Below are 23,032 nucleotides of genomic sequence, written 5' to 3'. Positions count from 1 at the left end.
TAGGGTACAGCTAGGGTCAGCAGAGCAGGGTAGGGTACAGCTAGGGTCAGCAGAGCAGGGTAAGGTACAGCTAGGGCCAGCAGAGCAGGGTAGGGTACAGCTAGGGCCAGCAGAGCAGGGTAAGGTACTGCTAGGGTCAGCAGAGCAGGGTAGCTAGGGCCAGCAGAGCAGGGTACAGCTAGGGCCAGCAGAGCAGGGTAAGGTACTGCTAGGGTCAGCAGAGCAGGGTAGCTAGGGCCAGCAGAGCAGGGTACTGCTAGGGTCAGCAGAGCAGGGTAGGGTACAGCTAGGGTCAGCAGAGCAGGGTAGGATACTGCTAGGGCTAGCCGGGCAGAGAAGGGTACATTTAGGGCCAGCAGAGCAGGGTACAGCTAGGGCCAGCAGAGCAGGGTAGGGTACAGCTAGGGTCAGCAGAGCAGGGTAGGGTACAGCTAGGGTCAGCAGAGCAGGGTAGGGTACGGCTAGGGTCAGCAGAGCAGGGTAGGATACTGCTAGGGCTAGCCGGGCAGAGAAGGGTACATTTAGGGCCAGCAGAGCAGGGTAGGGTACAGCTAGGGCCAGCAGAGCAGGGTAAGGTACTGCTAGGGTCAGCAGAGCAGGGTAGGGTACAGCTAGGGTCAGCAGAGCAGGGTAGGATACTGCTAGGGCTAGCCGGGCAGAGAAGGGTACATTTAGGGCCAGCAGAGCAGGGTAGGGTACAGCTAGGGCCAGCAGAGCAGGGTAAGGTACTGCTAGGGCCAGCAGAGCAGGGTAAGGTACTGCTAGGGCCAGCAGAGCAGGGTAGGGTACAGCTAGGGCCAGCAGAGCAGGGTAAGGTACTGCTAGGGTCAGCACAGCAGGGTAGGGTACAGCTAGGGTCAGCAGAGCAGGGTAGGGTACAGCTAGGGTCAGCAGAGCAGGGTAGGGTACAGCTAGGGTCAGCAGAGCAGGGTAGGGTACAGCTAGGGCCAGCAGAGCAGGGTAAGGTACTGCTAGGGTCAGCAGAGCAGGGTAAGGTACTGCTAGGGCCAGCAGAGCAGGGTAGGGTACAGCTAGGGTCAGCAGAGCAGGGTAGGGTACAGCTAGGGTCAGCAGAGCAGGGTAGGGTACAGCTAGGGTCAGCAGAGCAGGGTAGGGTACAGCTAGGGTCAGCAGAGCAGGGTAAGGTACTGCTAGGGTCAGCAGAGCAGGGTAGGGTACATTTAGGGCCAGCAGAGCAGGGTAAGGTACTGCTAGGGCCAGCAGAGCAGGGTAGGGTACAGCTAGGGCCAGCAGAGCAGGGTAGGGTACAGCTAGGGTCAGCAGAGCAGGGTAGGGTACAGCTAGGGCCAGCAGAGCAGGGTAGGGTACAGCTAGGGTCAGCAGAGCAGGGTAGGGTACAGCTAGGGCCAGCAGAGCAGGGTAGGGTACAGCTAGGGCCAGCAGAGCAGGGTAGGGTACAGCTAGGGTCAGCAGAGCAGGGTAAGGTACAGCTAAGGTCAGCAGAGCAGGGTAGGGTACAGCTAGGGTCAGCAGAGCAGGGTAAGGTACAGCTAGGGTCAGCAGAGCAGGGTAGGGTACAGCTAGGGTCAGCAGAGCAGGGTAGGGTACAGCTAGGGCCAGCAGAGCAGGGTAGGGTACAGCTAGGGCCAGCAGAGCAGGGTAGGGTACAGCTAGGGTCAGCAGAGCAGGGTAAGGTACAGCTAGGGCCAGCAGAGCAGGGTAGGGTACAGCTAGGGTCAGCAGAGCAGGGTAGGGTACAGCTAGGGTCAGCAGAGCAGGGTAGGGTACAGCTAGGGTCAGCAGAGCAGGGTAGGGTACAGCTAGGGCCAGCAGAGCAGGGTAGGGTACAGCTAGGGCCAGCAGAGCAGGGTAGGGTACAGCTAGGGTCAGCAGAGCAGGGTAGGGTACAGCTAGGGTCAGCAGAGCAGGGTAGGGTACAGCTAGGGTCAGCAGAGCAGGGTAGGGTACAGCTAGGGCCAGCAGAGCAGGGTAGGGTACAGCTAGGGCCAGCAGAGCAGGGTAGGGTACAGCTAGGGTCAGCAGAGCAGGGTAGGGTACAGCTAGGGTCAGCAGAGCAGGGTAGGGTACAGCTAGGGTCAGCAGAGCAGGGTAGGGTACAGCTAGGGCCAGCAGAGCAGGGTAAGGTACTGCTAGGGCTAGCCGGGCAGAGAAGGGTACATTTAGGGCCAGCAGAGCAGGGTAGGGTACAGCTAGGGCCAGCAGAGCAGGGTAAGGTACTGCTAGGGCTAGCCGGGCAGAGTAGGGTACATTTAGGGCCAGCAGAGCAGGGTAGGGTACTGCTAGGGCTAGCCGGGCAGGGTAGGGTACATTTAGGGCCAGCAGAGCAGTGTAGGGTACTGCTAGGGCTAGCAGAGCAGGGTAGGGTACTGCTAGGGCTAGCCGGGCAGGGTAGGGTACATTTAGGGCCAGCAGAGCAGGGTAGGGTACTGCTAGGGCTAGCCGGGCAGAGAAGGGTACAGCTAGGGCTAGCCGGGCAGAGAAGGGTACAGCTAGGGTCAGCAGAGCAGGGTAGGGTACAGCTAGGGTCAGCAGAGCAGGGTAGGTACTGCTAGGGCTAGCCGGGCAGAGAAGGGTACAGCTAGGGTCAGCAGAGCAGGGTAGGGTACAGCTAGGGCCAGCAGAGCAGGGTAGGGTACAGCTAGGGCCAGCAGAGCAGGGTAAGGTACTGCTAGGGCTAGCCGGGCAGAGTAGGGTACATTTAGGGCCAGCAGAGCAGGGTAGGGTACTGCTAGGGCTAGCCGGGCAGGGTAGGGTACATTTAGGGCCAGCAGAGCAGGGTAGGGTACTGCTAGGGCTAGCAGAGCAGGGTAGGGTACTGCTAGGGCTAGCCGGGCAGGGTAGGGTACATTTAGGGCCAGCAGAGCAGAGTAGGGTACTGCTAGGGCCAGCAGAGCAGGGTAGGGTACTGCTAGGGCTAGCCGGGCAGGGTAGGGTACATTTAGGACCAGCAGAGCAGGGTAGGGTACTGCTAGGGCTAGCCGGGCAGGGTAGGGTACATTTAGGGCCAGTAGAGCAGGGTAGGGTACTGCTAGGGCTAGCCGGGCAGAGTAGGGTACAGCTAGGGCCAGGAGAGCAGGGTAGGGTACTGCTAGGGCTAGCCGGGCAGGGTAGGGTACAGGGTAGGGTACTGCAGGGGTTGCAGGGTAGGGTACAGCTAGGGCCAGCAGGATACCCTGCTGGCAATAGTTGTAACCTACCCTGCTGGCCCTAGCAGTACCCTACCCTGCACCCTAACCACCCTACTATCCCTAGCTGTACCCTACCCTGTCCGGCTAACCCTAGCAGTACCCTATCCTGCCTGGATAGCCATAGGTGTACCCTACCCTGCCCGGCTAGGCCTAGCAGTACCCTACCCTGCCCGGCTAGCCCTAGCAGTACCTTACCCAGCTGGCCCTAGCTGTACCCTAACCTGCTCTGCTGACTCCAGCTGTACCCTACCCTGCCTACTAGCCTTGCTGTGCCCTACCCTGCTGGCCCTAGTTGTACCCTACCCTGCTCTGCTGGCCCTAGCTGTACCCTACCCTGCTCTGCTGGCCCTAGCTGTACCCTACCCCATAGCTGTACCCTAACCTGCCCGGCTAGCCCTAGCAGTACCTTCCTGCCTACTAGCCCCAGCTATACCCTACCCTGCCTACTAGCCCTAGCTGTACCCTACCCTGCCTACTAGCCCTAGCTGTACCCTACCCTGCTCTGATGGCCCTAGCAGCACCCTACCCTGCTCTGAAGGGTGCAGGGTAGGTCACAGCTATGGCCAGCTGGGTAGGGTACTGCTAGGGCTAGCAGAGTGTACTGCTAGAGCTAGCCGGGAAGGGTACAGCTAGGGCCAGCAGGGTAGGGTACAGCTTGGGCTAGTAGGCAGGGTAGCTGTACCCTACCCTGCTGGCCCTAGCAGTACCAAACCCAGCCCCGCTAGCCCTAGCTATACCCTAACCTGCCCGGCTAGCCCTAGCAGTACCCTACCCTGCTGGCCCTTGCTGTACCTTACCCTGCTCTGCTGGCCGTAGCTGTACCCTACCCTGCTCTGCTGGCCGTAGCTGTACCCTACCCTGCTCTGCTGGCCCTCGCTGTACCCTACCCTGCTCTGCTGGCCCTAGCTGTACCCTTCCCGGCTAGCTCTAGCAGTACCCTACCCTGCTGGCCCTCGCTGTATCCTACCCTGCTCTGCTGGCCGTAGCTGTACCCTACCCTGCTCTGCTGGCCGTAGTTGTACCCTACGCTGCTCTGCTGGCCCTCGCTGTACCCTACCCTGCTGGCCCTCGCTGTACCCTACCTCGCTTTGCTGGCCGTAGCTGTACCCTACCCCCAAACTGTACCCTACCCTGCCCAGCTAGCCCTAGCTGTACACTACCCTGCTCTGCTGGCCGTAGTTGTACCCTACGCTGCTCTGCTGGCCGTAGCTGTACCCTACCCCCAAACTGTACCCTACCCTGCCCGGCTAGCCCTAGCTGTACACTACCCTGCTCTGCTGGCCGTAGTTGTACCCTACGCTGCTCTGCTGGCCCTCGCTGTACCCTACCCTGCTGGCCCTCGCTGTACCCTACCCTGCTCTGCTGGCCGTAGTTGTACCCTACGCTGCTCTGCTGGCCCTCGCTGTACCCTACCCTGCTGGCCCTCGCTGTACCCTACCTCGCTCTGCTGGCCCTAGCTGTACCCTACCCCCAAACTGTACCCTACCCTGCCCGGCTAGCCCTAGCTGTACACTACCCTGCTCTGCTGGCCTAGTTGTACCCTACCCTGCTGGCCCTAGCTGTAACCTACCCTGCCTACTAGCCCTAGCTGTACCCTACCCTGCTGGCCCTAGCTGTACCCTACCCTGTTGGCCCTAGCAGTACCAAACCCAGCCCCGCTAGCCCTAGCTATACCCTAACCTGCCCGGCTAGCCCTAGCAGTACCCTACCCTGCCGGCCCTAGCTGTACCCTACCCTGCACCCTACAGAGCAGGGTAGGGTACTGATAGGGCTAGCCAAACAGGGTAAGGTACAGCTAGGTGGTAGGGTTCAGCTAGGGCCAGCAGAGTAGGGTAGGGTACAGCTAGGGCCAGCAGAGCAGAGCAGAGCAGCAGAACAGCCCTAGCACTATCCTACCCTGCCTACTAGCCCTAGCTGTACCCTACCCCCTAACTTTTCCCTACCCTGCTCTGCTGGCCCTAGCTGTACCCTACCCTGCCCGGCTAGCCCTAGCTGTACCCTACCCTGCCTACTAGGCCTAGCTGTACCCTACCCTGCTAGCCCTTGCTGTACCCTACCCTGCCCCGCTAGCCCTAGCTGTACCCTATTCATCCTTATACCCCTAGCTGTATCCAACCCTGCCCTACTGGCCCCAGCAGTAACTTACTCTGACCTGCTGGCCCCATCTGGTTGGGGTAGGGTACGGTTGGGGTCAGCAGAGCAGGGTAGAATACAGCTAGGGCTAGCAGGGCAGGGTAGGGTACAGCTAGGGCCAGCAGGGTAGGGTACAGCTAGGGCCAGCAGGGTAGGGTACAGCTAGGGCCAGCAGGGTAGGGTACAGCTAGGGCCAGCAGGGTAGGGTACAGCTAGGGCCAGCACTAGCCCGGCTAGCCCTAGCTGTACCCTACCCTGCCCAGCTGGGGTAGCTGTACCCTACCCTGCCCCACTGGCCCTAGCTAGGGCCAGCAGGGTAGGGTACTGCTAGGGCTAGCAAGGCAAGGTTGGGTACAGCTAGGGCCAGGAGGCAAGGTAGGGTACAGCTAGGGCCAGCAGGGTAGGGTACAGCTAGGGCCAGCAGAGCAGCGTAGGTTACAGCTAAGGTCAGCAGGGTAGGGTACTGCTAGGGCTAGCCGGGGAGGTTAGGGTAAAGCTAGGGCTAGTAGGGCAGAGTAGGGTACAACTAGGATACAGCTACCCTAGCTGTACCCTTCCCTGCACCCTATCCTGCCTACTGGCCCCAGCAGAGCAGGGTAGGGTACAGCAAGGGCCAGCAGGGTAGGGTACTGCTAGGGCTAGCCGGGCAGGGTAAGGTACAGCTGGGGCCAGTTGGGCAGGGTCTGGAACAGCTAGGGCCAGCAGGCTATGGTAGGGTACAGGTGTAGCTCTCGCAAACAACTACCTACTCTGGCATCTCCCGCCAAAACTTAAGCCTTCCCTAGCGTCTACCTCTAAAGCTGCACCCTCTTAAGAGTTTCCCGCCAAAACTCACTGCTCCCGATAAATTCCCGCCAAAATTGGCATTTAGTGCCAAAACTACAGCCTCTCCGGTAACTCCCGCCAAAACAGAAGTCTTCTCTATCGTTTCCCTCCAAAACCGCTGCCTCCTAAGGGTTTCCCGCCAAAACTAAGAGCTTTCAATTCCTTCCCGCCAAAAATAAGGGTTTTCTAAGCGTCTCTCGCAAACAGCTGCCGACTCTGTTGTCTCCCGCTAATACTTAAGCCTTCCCAAGCATCTCCCTCCAATACTGCAGCCTCTTAAGAACTGCCTTTTTAGGCAGGAAACTCATTAGGGGCTGCAGTTTTCGAGGGAGACGCTTAGGGGGGACTTAAGTTTTGGCGGTTGTCGCGTATTTTGGCGGGAAAGGTTTAAAAGCTGCCAGTTTTGGCGGGAATCATTTGGGAGGCTGCAGTTTTAGAGGGAGGAAGGCGCTGAGGAAGGGTTATGTTTTGGCAGGAGACGCCAGAGTAGGTAGCTGTTTGCGGGAGACGCTTAGGAAGCTTTAGGCCTCGGGTACGATACGAGCGGCGAGCGGTGAGCGGCAAGCGGCGAGCGGCAACCTGAGCGGCACGTAAGCGGCGGGGGTGGCTACGATACAAGCGGCACATTTATAATGCTCATCAAATTTCCCCAGTTTTATGAGTCAGTATAGTCGAAAATAGTAAACTATGCTTACCTGCAAGACATATTGCAGCTATTGTTGCTATCTGAAAATTGCTTGCATTCAAAGAAAAACTTTGTTTTTAGAAAAAAAACTTAACCCTAACTTTGTCCCATACTTTTCTGGTGACTGGAGTGTTTTAAAACTTCCGTGCTGGTCATTCCACAAACATTCCCTGGACTGCACCTCACGTATCGACCCGTATCGCATGTTTACTGTTGTTTCCCTGTCATTTTAGGCCAAACTGAAGCATGACTCACCTGAGCGGCGAGCGGCGTTTTCGCGAAAATCGGTTTTGACTTGGATCCATGAGCGGCGCTGAGCGGTGCCGCTTACCGCCGCTCGCCGCTCAGACGTATCGTGGCCACCCTCAACAAATTTACACGCAACTAAATGAGACCCGATGTCAGAGCGGCGCCGCTCATGCCGCTCGCCGCTCGCCGCTCGCCGCTCGTATCGTACCCGGGGCCTTAGTTTTGGCGGAATTCTTTTGAAGGCTAACGTTTTCCAGGTAGTTGCATATTTTGGCGGACAAGTTTTAAAAGCCGTCAGTTTTGGCGGGAAACTCTTTTGAGGCTGTAGTTTTGGAGGGAATGGATCGGAAGGCGTAATTTCTGGGGGGGACGATAATACTGTAACTATAATAACGGTTAACTATAATAACCCACTTGCGAGTCCCCGGACGAAATCAAATATCAAACTAGATGTACACAGTTACCAGTGATGGAGTAGATATAATTATGTTACCGCCATCGGTGGGAAGCTACTAGACATACAAAATTATAATTAGCTCCGACTTTCCCGTGTTTGCCAACATTTCTTTACCAGCTGTTTCGGTAAACACTCGTACTTATAAATTACATAAGTGTTACAAGGGAAGCTTTCCCCACAATAACGTAAACAACACATCAGTCGGTTTCTACTCCCCCTCGACGTCGCTTCCATCACTAGTAGATCTGACACCAGCTAAACATCACTAGCTTCACTACGTTGAACACGAGACCAAGTAAGTACCGTTAATTAACTTATTCACTGTATAACTATGCAAATGTTTTCCTTTTAAAGCTGTCCGCATTCATAAATATTTATTACCTGAGAAACCAGCATTGCGAAATTGTAGAAGTTGAAAATAAACAATATAGCTTTATTTAAACCCAGCATAATCGAAAACTATTTAACCTGACAAGAGGTAAACTTAAACATTGATGCGCTCATTGGTAAACAAACATGCAGTAATCAACAGACAAGTAAGTTTAAATTGACTTTTTAATTTCGTCGACTTTGTTTTTTTAAAGCCTTGAATTATTTAAGTCCCTGAATTTATATTAACATTCCAATACGCCTAAAATGTTACGGGAATTCTCTTTTTTCTTTCAAATTGTTTATAGCTCAGACCTGGAAGTCGTTGCATCCCGTTATAAGTAGGTGAAAATTAACAATACATAGCACATTTTACATCCTAATTGAAGCCTAACTCTGATGAGATGAGCTAACAGCGATAAGCGCATTGATAAACACACAGCAGTAAGTAAACTGGTACTAAAAAAATAAGCAACTTTGGATAATAAGCAACTACTAGTAACACAACTTGCACTCAACTTGTTTTGAAAGTTAAAAGAGTAAATTTTTGCCTAAAAATAATCTTACTACGATTGTATTGCCTTAAAAACCAAGCTTTATCACAATGGCTTATATATAATTTAAATAACGGGGGAATCTTGTGGGGAGTCTTCTGTAAAATACCCTGATACTGTATTTATGTAGTAGCCAATATAGCACGAAAACTTTGTCCAATGAAATTTGAACAGTATTGCCAAAAGAATTGGAAACGTACGATATATCAAATAGGCGTGTAATAGATTAAATAATAATAGATCCTGCTAATGGATAAACGATAAACTTTGGCCTACCGGTACTCGTATTCTTTATTCATGTTATTAAAAGTAGTTAATTGAATGAATGTTAATGTGTTGAACAACGACCTCTCAGTAAGCCATATCCAGTATAAAGATAACCGGATTGAGGGACGCTACTAGCTACTACTACTGTAAGTATAGGCCTACTTCCTACTTTATGTACGTGATGTTCTAGTTTACCGGAATAGAGAGGAACATTGTTCGCGATGCGTCAAGGTCATTCGCCGACCTTGCCTTAAGCTACATATAATGTCGATGATTTTACTTTCTTCTACTTCACTTCCCGACTGTTGTAACGGTTGCGGCATCATGTCACAATGATACAAGGATTCAGACCGGTAAACCTTTTGTCACTGCAACAATGACTTAATGACTTGATAGAAACTATAATTAAATGCTATTGATAAGGGTGAGAGCACTGTTGGGTTGTTTATGGATATTAGTAAAGCATATGATAGTGTCTGTCATATTCAAAACTAATTTCAATTTAAAAAAATATTTGGCTTTGCTAAGAATGATTTGAATTGGTTTCAATCTTACCTTGAAAACAGATTACAATGTGGAAATAACTCATATAAATAATTTCAACCACTTAAGAAATGTAAAATAGTCTTTGATGTGTATAACATATGGTGTACCTCAAGGTTTGATCCTTGGACCCATTTTATTTCTTTGCTATATTCTTTTAGCTGCTGGTCTGCCAACAGCATTAACTGATAATATGGCAAAATTGTGTCTATGATGATGATGCAAATTTGTTAGTTTCTGGTAAATGTTTTAATAAAATACAAGAGTCGGCCCAAAACAATCTGTTATCAATAAAAAACTACTTAAACTTCAATAAATTATTTCTCAATTTCAATAAAACCAGTTTTATATCATTAAGTACAACAGAAAGGAAAAATCCAGAATTCTTTAAGTCAGTAAATGATATCCAAATTACTCAGGTAAAGATAACAACATTTTTGGGTTTATTGCTTGATGAAAATTTATTATGGTCACTCCATACGTAAAATTTCCTCAGGTTTATTTGCCTTGAGAAATCTGTCAAAATTTTGCTCGCTTGAGATGTTGCTGGTACCACGCACATATCAACTCACATATTACATTTGGTACTGAGTTCGTTTTATAATTTTATTCTTTGTCGAAGGAGTCGAAACTCCCCGACGACTACCCGGTACCTAGTTGCCCTTAACCCGGGACCCATGGCGTAGGCCGGAGCTTACGCACCAACCCTTAGCACACCATGGGTGGATGGCTTAAGGCCATCAAGTTCACCGGCTGCCAAACGGCAAATAACCCATCGGAAAGAGGGTTGCTCCTCAATCCTAACCAGGGATACCGGCTACTTTATTCGCATGTCCACCCCAATTGGGTTCCACCAAGGCCGAAGCCCTTGGACCATAGAGGAATGCCCTGGACGCATCACAGTGCAAGCAACACTCGGGACCTATCTAATCCCTGACAGGCCGAAGCCCGCCATCAAAGCCAGGAGGAAGGGGACCGCCAGCAAACTGACGCGGGAATCCCCAACCAACCACCCATTTCCACCACTACCCGATCGAGGCCATCCCATTGCTGGGAAACCAGGGATACCCAGGGCAATAGATCCCCAGATACCCCTAGCGGGCTTGATCCCAGCACCCAATCTACTTCGTTTGCCCATCAAGCCCAACATCACTGCCAGGCCCTCAGAGTTTCCCAAAAGGAGGCAGGTTTAGGAGTGGGACCCACCCGGATGAACCTATCCACCAAAGGTGGCGACACCCTTAACTCGATTGAGGTTCCAGGGAGAACCCCCCTCACTCTAGATAACCATACCTTCCGGGCTCAGAGACAGGGATTGGCTGATGGAGTGCGCCCAGCCGTTGCCCTCACACTGCGGAAAGTTCTGTTCCCCTAGAGTGTCCCCGTGAGCTTACGGGTACTCGCCCAATTTCACCTCCAGGAAGGCTACTTCCAAAGTCGAGGATTTGCCACACATAATGTCGGTCGCATACAACAAGCCGGCCGAAGCCCAAAGAATCACAGCACAGGCAGATGAGAGATTGATGGCATACTTCCACCTCTCTGAGAGCTGAACATCCCACCAACCTGGATGGAGGAATGTCACTGGGTACTCTCCCCTAAGGGGCTGGCTTGTCCAGTCGTCCATAACGTACTTGAAGTACCGATTCCGACACCTAGCAGTTACCTATCCCCTTCGGGGGCTACGGTTTGCCCGTCTTTCACCTCCCAGGACGAGGCTGCTTCCAGAGCCGAGGATATGCCTCACATAGTGTAAGTCGTACACCACAGGCAGGGCAAGCCCATAGAACCACAGCCACAGGTAGGTGAGAGGTGCTGCCGGAGGAGCCACTCTGAGAGCTAAACACCCCACCATCCTGAATGGAGGGATGTCACTGGGTACTCTCCCCATAGGGGCTGGCTTTCCAGTCGTCCATAAATGTGGCCTTACCTGAAGTGCCGGTTCCAACACCGGGCAATTACCTCCCCTCTGGGGGGGCAAGAGCTAGGGTCCGCGTGGTCGCTAGGCCACGTACCCACGCAAGCGTGGGCCCCCTGCGGGGATGAAATAGAAATTTCATCCCCTCAGCTATAAACTCATAGCTGAGCCGGATACCTAATAATGATATACATACTACAACATGTGTACGTTGTAACTCAAACAAGTATTTGTATAGTTTTTAATTTTATCTGTTGCTGGCTCCATTTTGTAGTTTCCTGTGTGCATTGGTTGTGAAATTATTGTATTTTAATATGTTTTGGGGGGTGATATGGAGCTACAAGTAATCAAAATTTACAAAGTATTCTAATACTTCAAAACAGGGCAATAAGAATCATGTTAAATCTGGATGATGAAGAATCGGCCAAAAACTATTTTCCTAAATTAAAAATTCTAACCGTTTACAGCTCATATAATATATTGTACACTATTATGCATGTGAGGGCTTCTGAAGACAAGGTGCACCTGCTGGGGGAACGATAATCATAGATATAATACTAGGCATAAAAATTATCCACCCGTAACACAACACAAACTTGAGTTTTATAACAAGAAACCAACAGCTGCAGGTATTAAGTTTTTGTATCATCTACCAAAAGAAATATTTGGGGGGGGAGTGGGCGCAAATATCTCTCGGGTCCATAGTGTGTCACTTGCAAACATATATGCCTAAGAGCAAATATGTTCTCTGACTATGAGTACCTAAATGATGAATACTATCAATCGGGTGGGTTTTAAAGGTCAAGAATTAATCATACACAGCAATTTGATGGAAGATATAATTCATCTGATTTGAATAGCTTGTAATCAGAGATGTCCTCGTGATTGTATCTTCATCCATACGTATAGGATGTACCTGGTTCGGCTGGCGCAGCACACTCTGGTTGAGGGTCCAGTGACCAGCTTGTGTATTCTGGCGCTGTTGGTGCTCCTGGCAGTTTACTACCTGCGCCGGGCAAGGATGGTGCAGCTGATAGAGAAGATTCCAGGGCCTGCTGGTCTACCCATCGTAGGAAACTCTCTACAGATCAATGTTGATCATGACGGTTGGTTCTGCTTCATTCAAAACATATTCATTTTTAAAGAATGAACATATTGTTTCAAGTTTAAAATCCAATCTAATTTTTGTGTAGATTGATTTCCAGCAACGTCTACAAAGAGATTTAAGGCAAAACCTTTTAAAGGATTGTGACAATCAAGCTAATCCACCAAGTAATAATTTGTTTATTATGACTAATTGTGTCAGTTCTGGACCTTTTTGTCACATGACTGATCCAAAACCTGACCACTAGCACAGAGCTAAAGATACAACTGCAGGTGCACTGTATGAGAGGATTGCGATACGCTGGCCGCCATTTGTACTAGGGAATGACTAGTGGGATTGTATATATATAAAGCCATGAGCCAATGAGCTAATTCCCCTAATTGGTAATGGTACCAACATAACAAAATTACTGTGTCTCGATTTTCTAGCAGAGTTGCCCAATGCTGTCTCAATGCTACCTTCAGTTGTATTTCTAGCTCAGTGTTCAAAAAAGTTTTCAGCAGTTACACCTACAATGTTACGAATCTAGTTTAACAAAGCCAATTTTTTAGGGGTTACTGTATTCCTCATTACATTAACTATGCACATTTTCATGTTTAAACATTTTCTCTATAATTTTCAGAGATATTTGAAAGATTATCTGGTGCAAGAAAGCTTTGGGGTAAAAGTCTGGGCTGCTGCAAAGGATGGTATTGGAACAAGCCTTACATATTTATCAGCAAAGCTACAGCTCTTGAGGTAGGTTTGAAACTTAAAATCATTAAAAATTAATTAGTTGTGGAGAAAAGTAGAGATTGCTTTCATAAAATAATACATATCAGTATGGTACTGTAAGCTAAGCCATTAATAAAACATTCACAATTCACAAACTATGATTGGAATAGTAACTTGATCAAAAACGTACGATTGTTTTCCTGAGATTACTGCAAGAAAATAATATTATAGTTATACTATGAGAGTAAAAAGTTACTGCACAAAAATTGATGTTAAAATGAGTTACAATATTCAACATTTCATACAAATTATTGTAACAAACCGTTGGCCATTGTTGTACCCAGTATAACCTAACAGAGTATTCAATGCAACAAGACTTCTCGCCTTATAGTAAACTTATAATAGCATTTGTTTATATGTTTGATGTTGGTAAAGCCAAGAATGTGTAGATTTTTTTAAATGTATTTTCTCTTTGATGGTTATGGTGATTTTAATTTTATACTTTATCGTAACAGTTTCGATTTTAAAATGGTGTAACATTTTTTAGGAGATCATGGGCAGTATCAAGCATATAGAGAAGAGCAATGACTATGACTACCTACACCCTTGGCTTGGAACAGGGCTTCTTACCAGCTCTGGTAATGTGTTTGTATAGTTAACTGACATAGACTCACAAAATTTACCTATAAATAAACAGGTAAATTTTGCGAGTCTATGTCAGTTTAAGATATAAATAAATACAAATAAGATCACCCTAATAGAGTGGGGAAAATTAATGTAGAATACATTATTCATAATACGTTCCTAAGTAATTTTAAGAGTTGTGTGATCAGATAAATCCAAAATCAAATGGTTAGCGAGAGTAGCATTATTCAAGAATGTTTTTTAGTTTGCAAAAATGTTTATTTTGTCTATAGTTAGTTTCCTTACTGTGTTTAACACGTTCGCTACTGCAATAGTATTAAATTTTTCGTTCATTTGGACACACATGCGACAGCCGGTTTCTACCCATAGGCTGCCGCATTTATGCAAAAGCTGGTCACATTAAAATAGACTGACATTGCATATTTGCATTGGTGCCCAATGTTATTAAAAAGCTTATATCCTTGTAGCAGTCTATTTGAAGGCCCTGAACTCTGCAGCGGTCTAAAGGGATGTATGTTGCATGTGTGCGTCACTTGGTCTGTGGATATGATGTTAGTATCGTCATATGATAGTTGGCAAAACTGATTTTTACTTTGCTGCATCACTGGCCCGCGAGCTGCGTGTACTGTTAACCAAGTGACACCCAGGCTATGTGTAATATTAAATTAATGTATACCTCAGGCCGTGACAATGACTTAAGCGTCGCAAATATGTGGCGATCGGTAGCGAAGGTGTTAAACTAAGATGAGAATGGAAAATAAATCTATGTGATTTTCCAAAGATGCTAAAAGTTATGCCACCTCCCCATTTATAAAGTATAAATCCTACCTCTTGCTTTGTGCAATTTTGTTTTGTTCAATTTGCAATCTACTTTTCTGTAAAATAAAGTAAATAATTTAATCAACACATTTTCAACAGAGCAAATGTAAAAGTAAATAATATGTATACACTGTGGCAGTTCTGATACTAATCGAAAGCCATCGCAAAGATTTGAACGGTGGGAGGTTTGAAAAAAAGCTATATTGACAATATACCTTTACCTACCAATCTAATACAGTAGTACATAGGTTACCTACTGTAGATGTGTGTGAATTAATTTTAATCGGATCAGGAATTTTGCCCTTGATAAAAGGACAGACAAACAAGCTTCTCATTTTTATAATAGTAATAGCCAATCAATACTGCAATATAATTGAGGTTATTTTCAATTGTGTTAGTTTAACATTGATTCTGTCTTTTAGGGCCAAAGTGGCAAAAGAGGAGGAAAATTCTCACTCCAGCTTTCCACTTCCGCATTTTGGATGACTTTATAGACATTTTCCGAGAACAGAGCGACATCTTTGTACAGAAGCTTCAGAAGGAGTGTGGTCAGGGACCTTTCAACATTTTCCCTTACGTTACGCTTTGCGCCCTGGACGTCATTTGTGGTGAGAAATTAACTGAAATATGATAAATAAATAACTGATAAGTTCTAAAAGATTGTTCAATCACTGTGTGAAAAAAGTAATAGAGAATTTTCAACCATTAATTGATGTTTTTAACAGTTGTCCTATGAAAAACCAAACTTCCGTTATAAATGTTTCTTAATTTTTTTTAGAAACTGCGATGGGGCGAAAAGTTGAAGCTCAAAGCAACAGTGACTCAGATTATGTCAGGGCTGTTTATGAGTAAGTATTTATTTAATAAACATAAAACTCTTGTTTAGTTTAAACTAAATTAATGTTTTATCACAAAATTTTCTTGACACTTCAGAAGGAACAAACGCAAAACACACACAACACACACTTATTGGCTATACAAACTTTAGCAAGTTCTACAAAATTAGTGAATTGTACTTTGTTTTTCCAGGATTGGCTCCATTATTCAGGCGAGGCAGGCCAAGATATGGCTGCAGCCCGAGTGGTTGTTCCGCTGGTCGCCGTTGTACTCGACACATCAACGATGCATCAATATATTGCATTCCTTCTCTAACAAGGCATGTCATTATACTTTAAAGTTCATTTTTTTAGTTTTTCCTCTATCCTTTATCTAGTCTTAGAGGCAGATTTAGGTTCAAAGTTAGTGGTTCAGGGTAAATTGCAATATTGCTATGTTAACTTATGTTTAAAGACTGAAAGGAAGGTACAGATTGTTCAGTTTAGGTGAATAATGTTTAGCATCTTATCTTGGTTAGATTTAGTAGTTGAACCAACCATGAGTTTATGGGTAAATTTTGTAGCATCATAAAACTGTCTTAAATGTTGTTTACTATATGATTTAAAATTAACAAAATAAACCTTATACTTGAGCTCATTTTTTTATTACACTTTATGAGCGCTATATTAATTTCATTGATGTTTTTTATACATATTAAAAAATTCTGGTGCTCCTTCAAAATTGAGTGCCTAGTAAGAAACATGACCCTGAATGTTTGTTAAAAAAGATGACTGCATTCTCCTTAAATGTTAAGGAGCAAATAGCATACACTAATAGTAGTAGAGGGAGTATGTGGTTTTCACTCTTACAGGGTGTTTTTTTAAAAACTTGCATCTTTATTTATGTAAAAACCGCAATAGATAGAAATATGCAGTTTGCGGGAATCATCTATTGACGTAGGGGGACCAATTGTTTTGAATTCAACGTTACATTCACATTCCCCCCCTTTCCCCCCCTGCCCCCAACTTATTTTTTTTAAATAGCAAGGTACCCCTTGTGACATATCAAATAAAAGAGCATAAAAAAAGAAAATGTTTGATGAAAAAAAATTGAAAATCGGTTCATAAATTTGTGAGATATTCCCCCCCTCACCCCCCCGGATCTTATTTTTTTTTTTAATAGCAAAGTATCCCTTGTGACATATCAAATGAAAGAGCATGAAAAAAGAAAATTTTTGGTGAAAAAAAATTTAAAATCGGCTCATGAATTTGTGAGATAATCACCCCCATTTTCCCCTACCCATAACTTGTTTTTTTAATAGCAAGGTACCCGCCCTTGTGACATATCAAATGAAAAATAAATTTTACCAAAATTTTTCTTTTTTTATGCTCTTTCATTTGATATGTCACAAGGGGTACTTTGCTATTAAAAAAAATTAAGTTCCGGGGGGGGGGGTAAGGGGGGGAATATCTCACAAATTTATGAACCGATTTTCAATTTTTTTTCATCAAACATTTTCTTTTTTCATGCTCTTTTATTTGATATGTCACAAGGGGTACCTTGCTATTTAAAAAAATTAAGTTGGGGGCAGGGGGGAAAGGGGGGAAATGTGAATGTAACGTTGAATTCAAAACAATTGGTCCCCCTACGTCAATAGATGATTCCCGCAAACTGCATATTTCTATCTATTGCGGTTTTTACATAAATAAAAATGCAAGTTTTTAAAAAAACACCCTGTATAAAAAACTGTAGTTAAAATTTGATTTTACTTTATTTTGTAGTCAATATTGATGTCTACAGGTGATTTCTGAACGGAAAGCAGAAATTGCAAAACTAAAGGAACAAGGACTTCAACTCTCAGATGAAACGGACGATTTAGGTAAATACAAGTAACTAATCAATTTTAGGGCGGGTTCTTTTTTCAAATAAAAAAGGACAAACCAGGATAAAAAATAGGTACAGAAATATTTAACCGTTATATGAAAACATTATAAAAAATATCTTAGTGAGTTTCTTACAGAGGCAGTTATTGCATGAGAGACCTTATGTGTTGTGTATATGGTTGTGCCTGAAGCCCAATCTACCAAGTCTCAACATTTCCACCACATAACCCAAAGCAGGAGATTGGCGGGATTTGAACCCAGAACCTCCTGGGCAGAAGTCTCACACTCCAACCTCTACATTAGCTGCACACAAAAGAACAAAGGTTTCCAGCCAGGCTAGGAACATCTGTACAAAACAGATCAGGAAACTGTTTAAAAACTATATATTTCTTTAAGAATTCAATCGCCAAAACTTTATTCCCGAATCCTATGTTTCTACTACAAAGCGGTTATGTTTCAGGTGGCAAGAAGCGACTCGCCTTTCTAGACTTGCTGATAGAAGCTTCACACGAGGGACATGTTTTGTCAGATGAGGACATCCGAGAGGAAGTGGATACATTCATGTTTGAGGTGAGGTTATTTTTAATTGCTCTTTGAATTTATTCGCATGACAAATAATTCACTGTGCAAATAATTTCACTGTGCCAAGCTGAGTTTTCCCAATTTTTTTATTATTGTTGTCACATAAATTTTTGTTTTAGGGCCACGATACAACATCAGCTGGAATCTCCTGGCTGCTCTTTCTCCTCGGCTGGCATCCAGAAATTCAGGTAAATTTATTATTCTGATAGTTTATTCTGTGTGTGATAAATTGTGAATATTACATTTTGTTGACATTAGTTTTTGTTTAATTCTCACATTGTTCGATACGGCACGTCAAATGGCAGGCGTATCCCCAGTGCGGCGAAGCCTGCAGCGTCGAACAAACCCGATTACCGCGTGTGATTGGCTTTCCAATTTCGATCTGACAAATAGCAAATAACGTGCGGGGATGTCCTGCTTCGCTGAACACCCACAGATAGCAGCACTGCTTGGAACTTAGCCGGACCCATTCAACCTACACCACAACAAAATGCAAATCACACACTACACACTAACGTGGTATAGGTAAGCTTTCAACCGCCGCTAGAGCAAAAACTAAGATATACAAAAGGCATTGCCGAGCGTTCCCGATCGGGTACGGACGCACCGTACCCGATCGGGAACGGCCGCACTCAACATTTCAAAGACTTTGGAAAATAGTTTTTAAGTATTCCATTGTTGCGCTAAAGCTACCAATCCATACAAGCTTAAAGAATAAAACAATGCCAAACAGAATGTAAAAAAAATAGAATATTTTAAATTGAGATGATTTTTTTTGTTGGTTCAATTATTATGGGATGAACACAAAACTGCAGAACCCATTAGGCTGAGACAGTACACATGTGGGGCGCACGGAAGAGACAAAATTCCCCCACAAGGTAGAAGAGGATAATTATCGGGCCCATAGCGCATCACATGCAAACCGGGGGCCTGATTATGCAAAGATCATGAACCTGGCCGACACCCTTATAGACTACTTTTGTGGAGATCCTAAGTATTGATCAGTTTTGGAATCAATAGAACTTAAGGAAAACCAAAATATTTTAATATCTTCTCGACTTACATTTACAGTACTGCAATAATCCTGGCTTGCTCAGTTTCAATTCTTAGACATAGCTGATAAATTTAACCAGAGAGAATTTTGTGAAACTAAGTAGACTACCCTATAGTTGTGTTTCTATAATTAATACCGTAGTGGATCATATTTGGGTTAAATTACAGCCTGGGTGGTGTCCCTATCTCAATTAATAGATAATTGTGCTGTTTCTTTATTATTGGGAAGCATGTGCAAAGCGAAGCGACAAGTAATAAAATCAACCCAGGAGACTAAAAAGCACAGCATTTATTTACTAATGTGATTCAGCAGCCTAACATTAACACACCATAGTTATCTAAAAAATATTTATTCATACGCTTGTTCCAGGAAAAGGTTGTCCAAGAGATAGAGACTATCTTACAAGGTGAAGATCGACCTTTGACTATGAAGGACTTGACTTCCATGAAGTACTTGGAGTGTTGTATCAAAGAAGCTCTCAGGCTCTACCCAAGCGTACCAATCATGGCTCGTAAGCTGAATGAGGACATAGTGGTTGGTAAGTTTTGTCGTAGACATAGTTAACTTAGCAATCATAAAGTCGCTGGTTTAATCCTGAGAAAAGATTTTTTTCAAATACTCCCAGTTGAGTCCTCATAGCTGGTACTATGATAATAATAAAACACCAACGTCAAGTGTTGAAATATTAAAATAGCGACTATTTAAAATTTAGTTAATTATCTTTGTCCCATTTTTCAGAACTTAGGGTTAGTAAAAAATCATATAACTGTTCTTGGATAAAGTTGTTAAGTGTTATGTAATGATGTAATATTTACTTTAAACAACAGACGCATTTGAATGGAACGAGGAGCCCAATAAATAACCAAACCCACAAGCGTTTTAAGACATGACTGTAAATTCCTGGTGAATAAAATCAATGAATAACAATTTGTTTAAATTCAAAATAAATTGAATTTTTTAAACTGGTGAAAACAACTTATAGTTGTTCTCTTTCTCGGGGGTTTACATGAAATATTTCAATTTTAAACTTTTCAATAATTTGTTTGGACAGGATAAACACATTATACATCAATTTAATATGGATTAAATGTCTAAGACGAAAAAGATTATGTACAACCGTTAACCCTTTCGATGCTACAATTTTTTGGTAATTTTCCAAAAAATGCTAGTTATTTACTTATTTTGTCCGAAAAGTGCTAGGCTTGCCACAAAACAAAAATTGCTTGGTATGAAAATTGTACCCGGTCCTAGGTGGATACACAGTTCCTGCCGGGACTGTCGCTATGATCATCACTTACATGCTTCATAGAGATCCTGACGCATTCCCCAAACCAGAAGTGTTCAACCCAGACAACTTCCTGGTGGAGAACTGTCGAGGACGACACCCTTACGCTTACATTCCCTTCAGTGCCGGACCTCGTAACTGCGTGGGTAAGTAGCTGTTTGTTGTTATCTAGTAGTCGTAAAATGGTAGCGGCGTTGACTTTAGCAGTTTTCTTGCGTAGTGTCAGAACATGTATTCATATAAAAGTGTGTTACATAAAGTATACTTTAAACTTTTACTCCTATAGGACTGCTGTTGATAAACACAGTGCAAAGATAACGGAAGGGTGAGGACTTGTAGACCTTTTTGTCCAGGATATTTTCTGTAACGAAAGGATTAATATGGGTTGCAGTCCAGGACAAAAATAATATATACGCTAAATACTTTGAAAGTAAAGTAGGGCTACTTGAGGTAAGTACTGTTAGTACTGCTTACTGCACTGCAATAATAACAACCAGACAATAACCCACCAAAATAAGTATCCAACAACTATACAGACAAATCAACTGAAAAAATTTGGAAGGGTACAAAAAACCAGATATACCACTGGCCTATTAAGTAAAAACCAGCCCCATTTTAAATTACCCAATTCCTCATACAAAAGACAGGCTAATTAAATATGGGAGAGACGTGTACACAATTTCCTGTAAACCACCATGTAACAATAAATACCTACATAAGCTACACTAGCAGAACATTGATAAAAACCGCACATCAATGGTAGCTAGACACCAAAAACTAAATCTAACTGACACAATAAATTTTCCCGATTTCCTCACGATTCTGAACAAAACCCACTCAAAACCATTACCAAAAAAGTACAAGAAAGCTACCAAATATACAAACATATAAATATAACTGGATCAAACACCCTCCTAAACAAAAAGAAGACTAAACCAGCTCTACAATTACTTATCAAATTAACAACATTAAACGAACAAGACTGGAAACACAGCGAAAAACCGGTAACACTACAGAAATCAAAGCACTCACCCAACCATAAACCAGCGAAGTCCAAACTACTCATAACCGTCAAACAGCCCAAACTCCAACAACCTTTGTTCAAGAAACTAAACGGAGGAAGAAATACATCCCGTGATTCCGCCGTGAGTCTATCGCCACGTTGTCAGATTAAACAGACTGTGATACTAGCAACCGCACATGTGTAAATATTTTTGTAAATATAGTCTATAGTGTTAGTCACAACCAATATTTTTGTAAATATAGTCTATAGTGTTAGTCACAACCAATATTTTTGTAAATATAGTCTATAGTGTTAGTCATAACAAAAATTAAATATAAATTATAAGATAAACTAAGGAGAAGATATCACACAACCTGGTGAAATGCACGGGGTGACACAAAACATCCTTACTACTCAAGAACACAGGCAACAAGATCAAAGATAGTTAATCTAATACTAGTGTACATGTTGCTCGAATTCGAGCAATTGCAAAGTATTACAGGTGTTATTTCAAAACTAATAACAGTCATATTTACAATGAGTTTAAAGGAGTCAACTCAAAGATTACCGGTGTGTAACTCAGACAATGTTTATCTTCGTTATTGATAAACCTAAAGCATTCCGGCCGGTTTTCTCCTTCTCAAAATGCCTCGCTGTACATGCAACACAGGTCATTGATAGAGGGCCAATTGAGAACAAAAAGTCGTTTTGGGATAGTGTTGTAGGTTTAGGCATTTGTAACCTAATAGTTGAGATTGTCCAGGGTCAGGTGCTGACTTTGATGAGTTAAGCCTATTACGCGCCACTGTTCTGTAGCTGCGGTCTTTATCACGATTACGCCTCCTGTCTATGTTTCGTTGTCGTCGCGTCGGAGGCATTAAAAAAAAAAACAACAAATAAACAAATTATAGTTACACAAAACAACAATAAATACACAAATTTAAGATACAATCATGCTATCACGATCCATCTTGGGGGTTATCTTGGGGGTTTGGGGGTTGGTCTTGGGGGTTATGTTTACACAAACTCAAATAGTAAATAAATGTACTCAATTGAATTGAAAAATAAATAACAGCAATTAAATTATACAGCTGATCAAAATGTAAACAATTATGTTCTTCATAAGGATGACATGGGAACTTTCAAAGCCACTGGGGCAGAGCCCAAGGGACTTTATCAAAAATGTAAGACCAGTTTGCAAATCTACGCGTCACGCTCTTTCCAATGATATGTCAATGGATAAAATCAGTTAAGAAATGGCGGAGGAGTTCAACCGACAAAGTTTCATGTAGCGTATTAATTATATAGATAATTCAAGTCCATGGCACTGGGATGAAACTAATAAAAACTGTAAATTGATGTTGTAGGTCAGAAGTTTGCGCTGCTAGAGGAGAAGATGGTTGTGTCGACATTTCTTCGCAAGTTCAGAATTGAGTCTGTCGACCGACGGGAGGATCTAACGTTGTTGGGGGAGCTGATTCTTCGACCTAAAGATGGGCTCAAGGTGAAGATATTTCCTCGACAGTGACGGTGATTGCTAATCATGTAAACTCTCTATACTAGATACAAAATATCTTGAGCTTTGTTCCACAACAATGCAAGAGTGAAGTCAGCAAAATTGGACTTAAAGACTCTCAGCTGGACAAATGAACATCAGCTGGTCCAATAATTAGTTGTTTTTATAATACTTTTCAGTCACTCAATTCAGACTTACTGTACTTATTTATTTTTCTGTTATCAAGGCTAATAAGCTAGCTGAAACCTATCCTTGTACATAATAATCCTTATTTATACAATTCTTTCTTAGCAAAAGATACTTTGTATCTGGTATACTTATTTATTTCTTTTTGTCTTCTCTATTATTAGTTCCTATTTACAATTTATGTGATTTTTATGTAAATATGTGTTGACTAGTGTGTTTTTGTTACTTTATAATAAAGTTGAATATTTGTTTAC

The 23,032-nt window shown here is 44.2% G+C and overlaps 1 protein-coding gene across 1 annotated transcript; it reads left to right on the top strand.

Moving 5' to 3' along the window:
• The first annotated feature begins 12,080 nt into the window (after nt 1-12,080).
• LOC129003321 (cytochrome P450 4c3) lies at nt 12,081-22,784 on the top strand. Its single transcript, XM_054431616.1, has 12 exons — nt 12,081-12,276; nt 12,898-13,013; nt 13,537-13,627; nt 14,876-15,061; nt 15,232-15,301; nt 15,483-15,609; nt 17,070-17,148; nt 17,613-17,722; nt 17,854-17,922; nt 19,158-19,326; nt 20,040-20,219; nt 22,444-22,784. The coding sequence occupies exons 1-12, from the start codon at nt 12,081-12,083 to the stop codon at nt 22,602-22,604; spliced, it is 1,554 nt and encodes a 517-aa protein (XP_054287591.1). The 3' UTR covers nt 22,605-22,784.
• Nucleotides 22,785-23,032: the final 248 nt, after the last annotated feature.

This window comes from Macrosteles quadrilineatus, unplaced genomic scaffold, assembly GCF_028750875.1.
Source record: "Macrosteles quadrilineatus isolate MER2022 unplaced genomic scaffold, UCM_ALF_1.0 Scaffold_1__1_contigs__length_201487025, whole genome shotgun sequence".
Lineage (NCBI taxonomy): Eukaryota > Metazoa > Arthropoda > Insecta > Hemiptera > Cicadellidae > Macrosteles > Macrosteles quadrilineatus.
The sequence above is the reverse complement of the archived record's forward strand: the minus strand, read 5'-3'. Positions and strand labels throughout refer to the sequence as shown.

What these genes read in the sequence shown, in the direction of transcription:
- LOC129003321 (XM_054431616.1), top strand. Translation starts at nt 12,081, where the DNA reads ATGTACCTGGTTCGGCTGGCGCAGCACACTCTGGTTGAGGGTCCAGTG. An exon ending in GCAAAGCTACAGCTCTTGAG is followed by an intron (nt 13,014 to 13,536) that starts GTAGGTTTGAAA and finishes AACATTTTTTAG; the next exon opens with GAGATCATGGGCAGTATCAA. An exon ending in AGGGCTTCTTACCAGCTCTG is followed by an intron (nt 13,628 to 14,875) that starts GTAATGTGTTTG and finishes TCTGTCTTTTAG; the next exon opens with GGCCAAAGTGGCAAAAGAGG.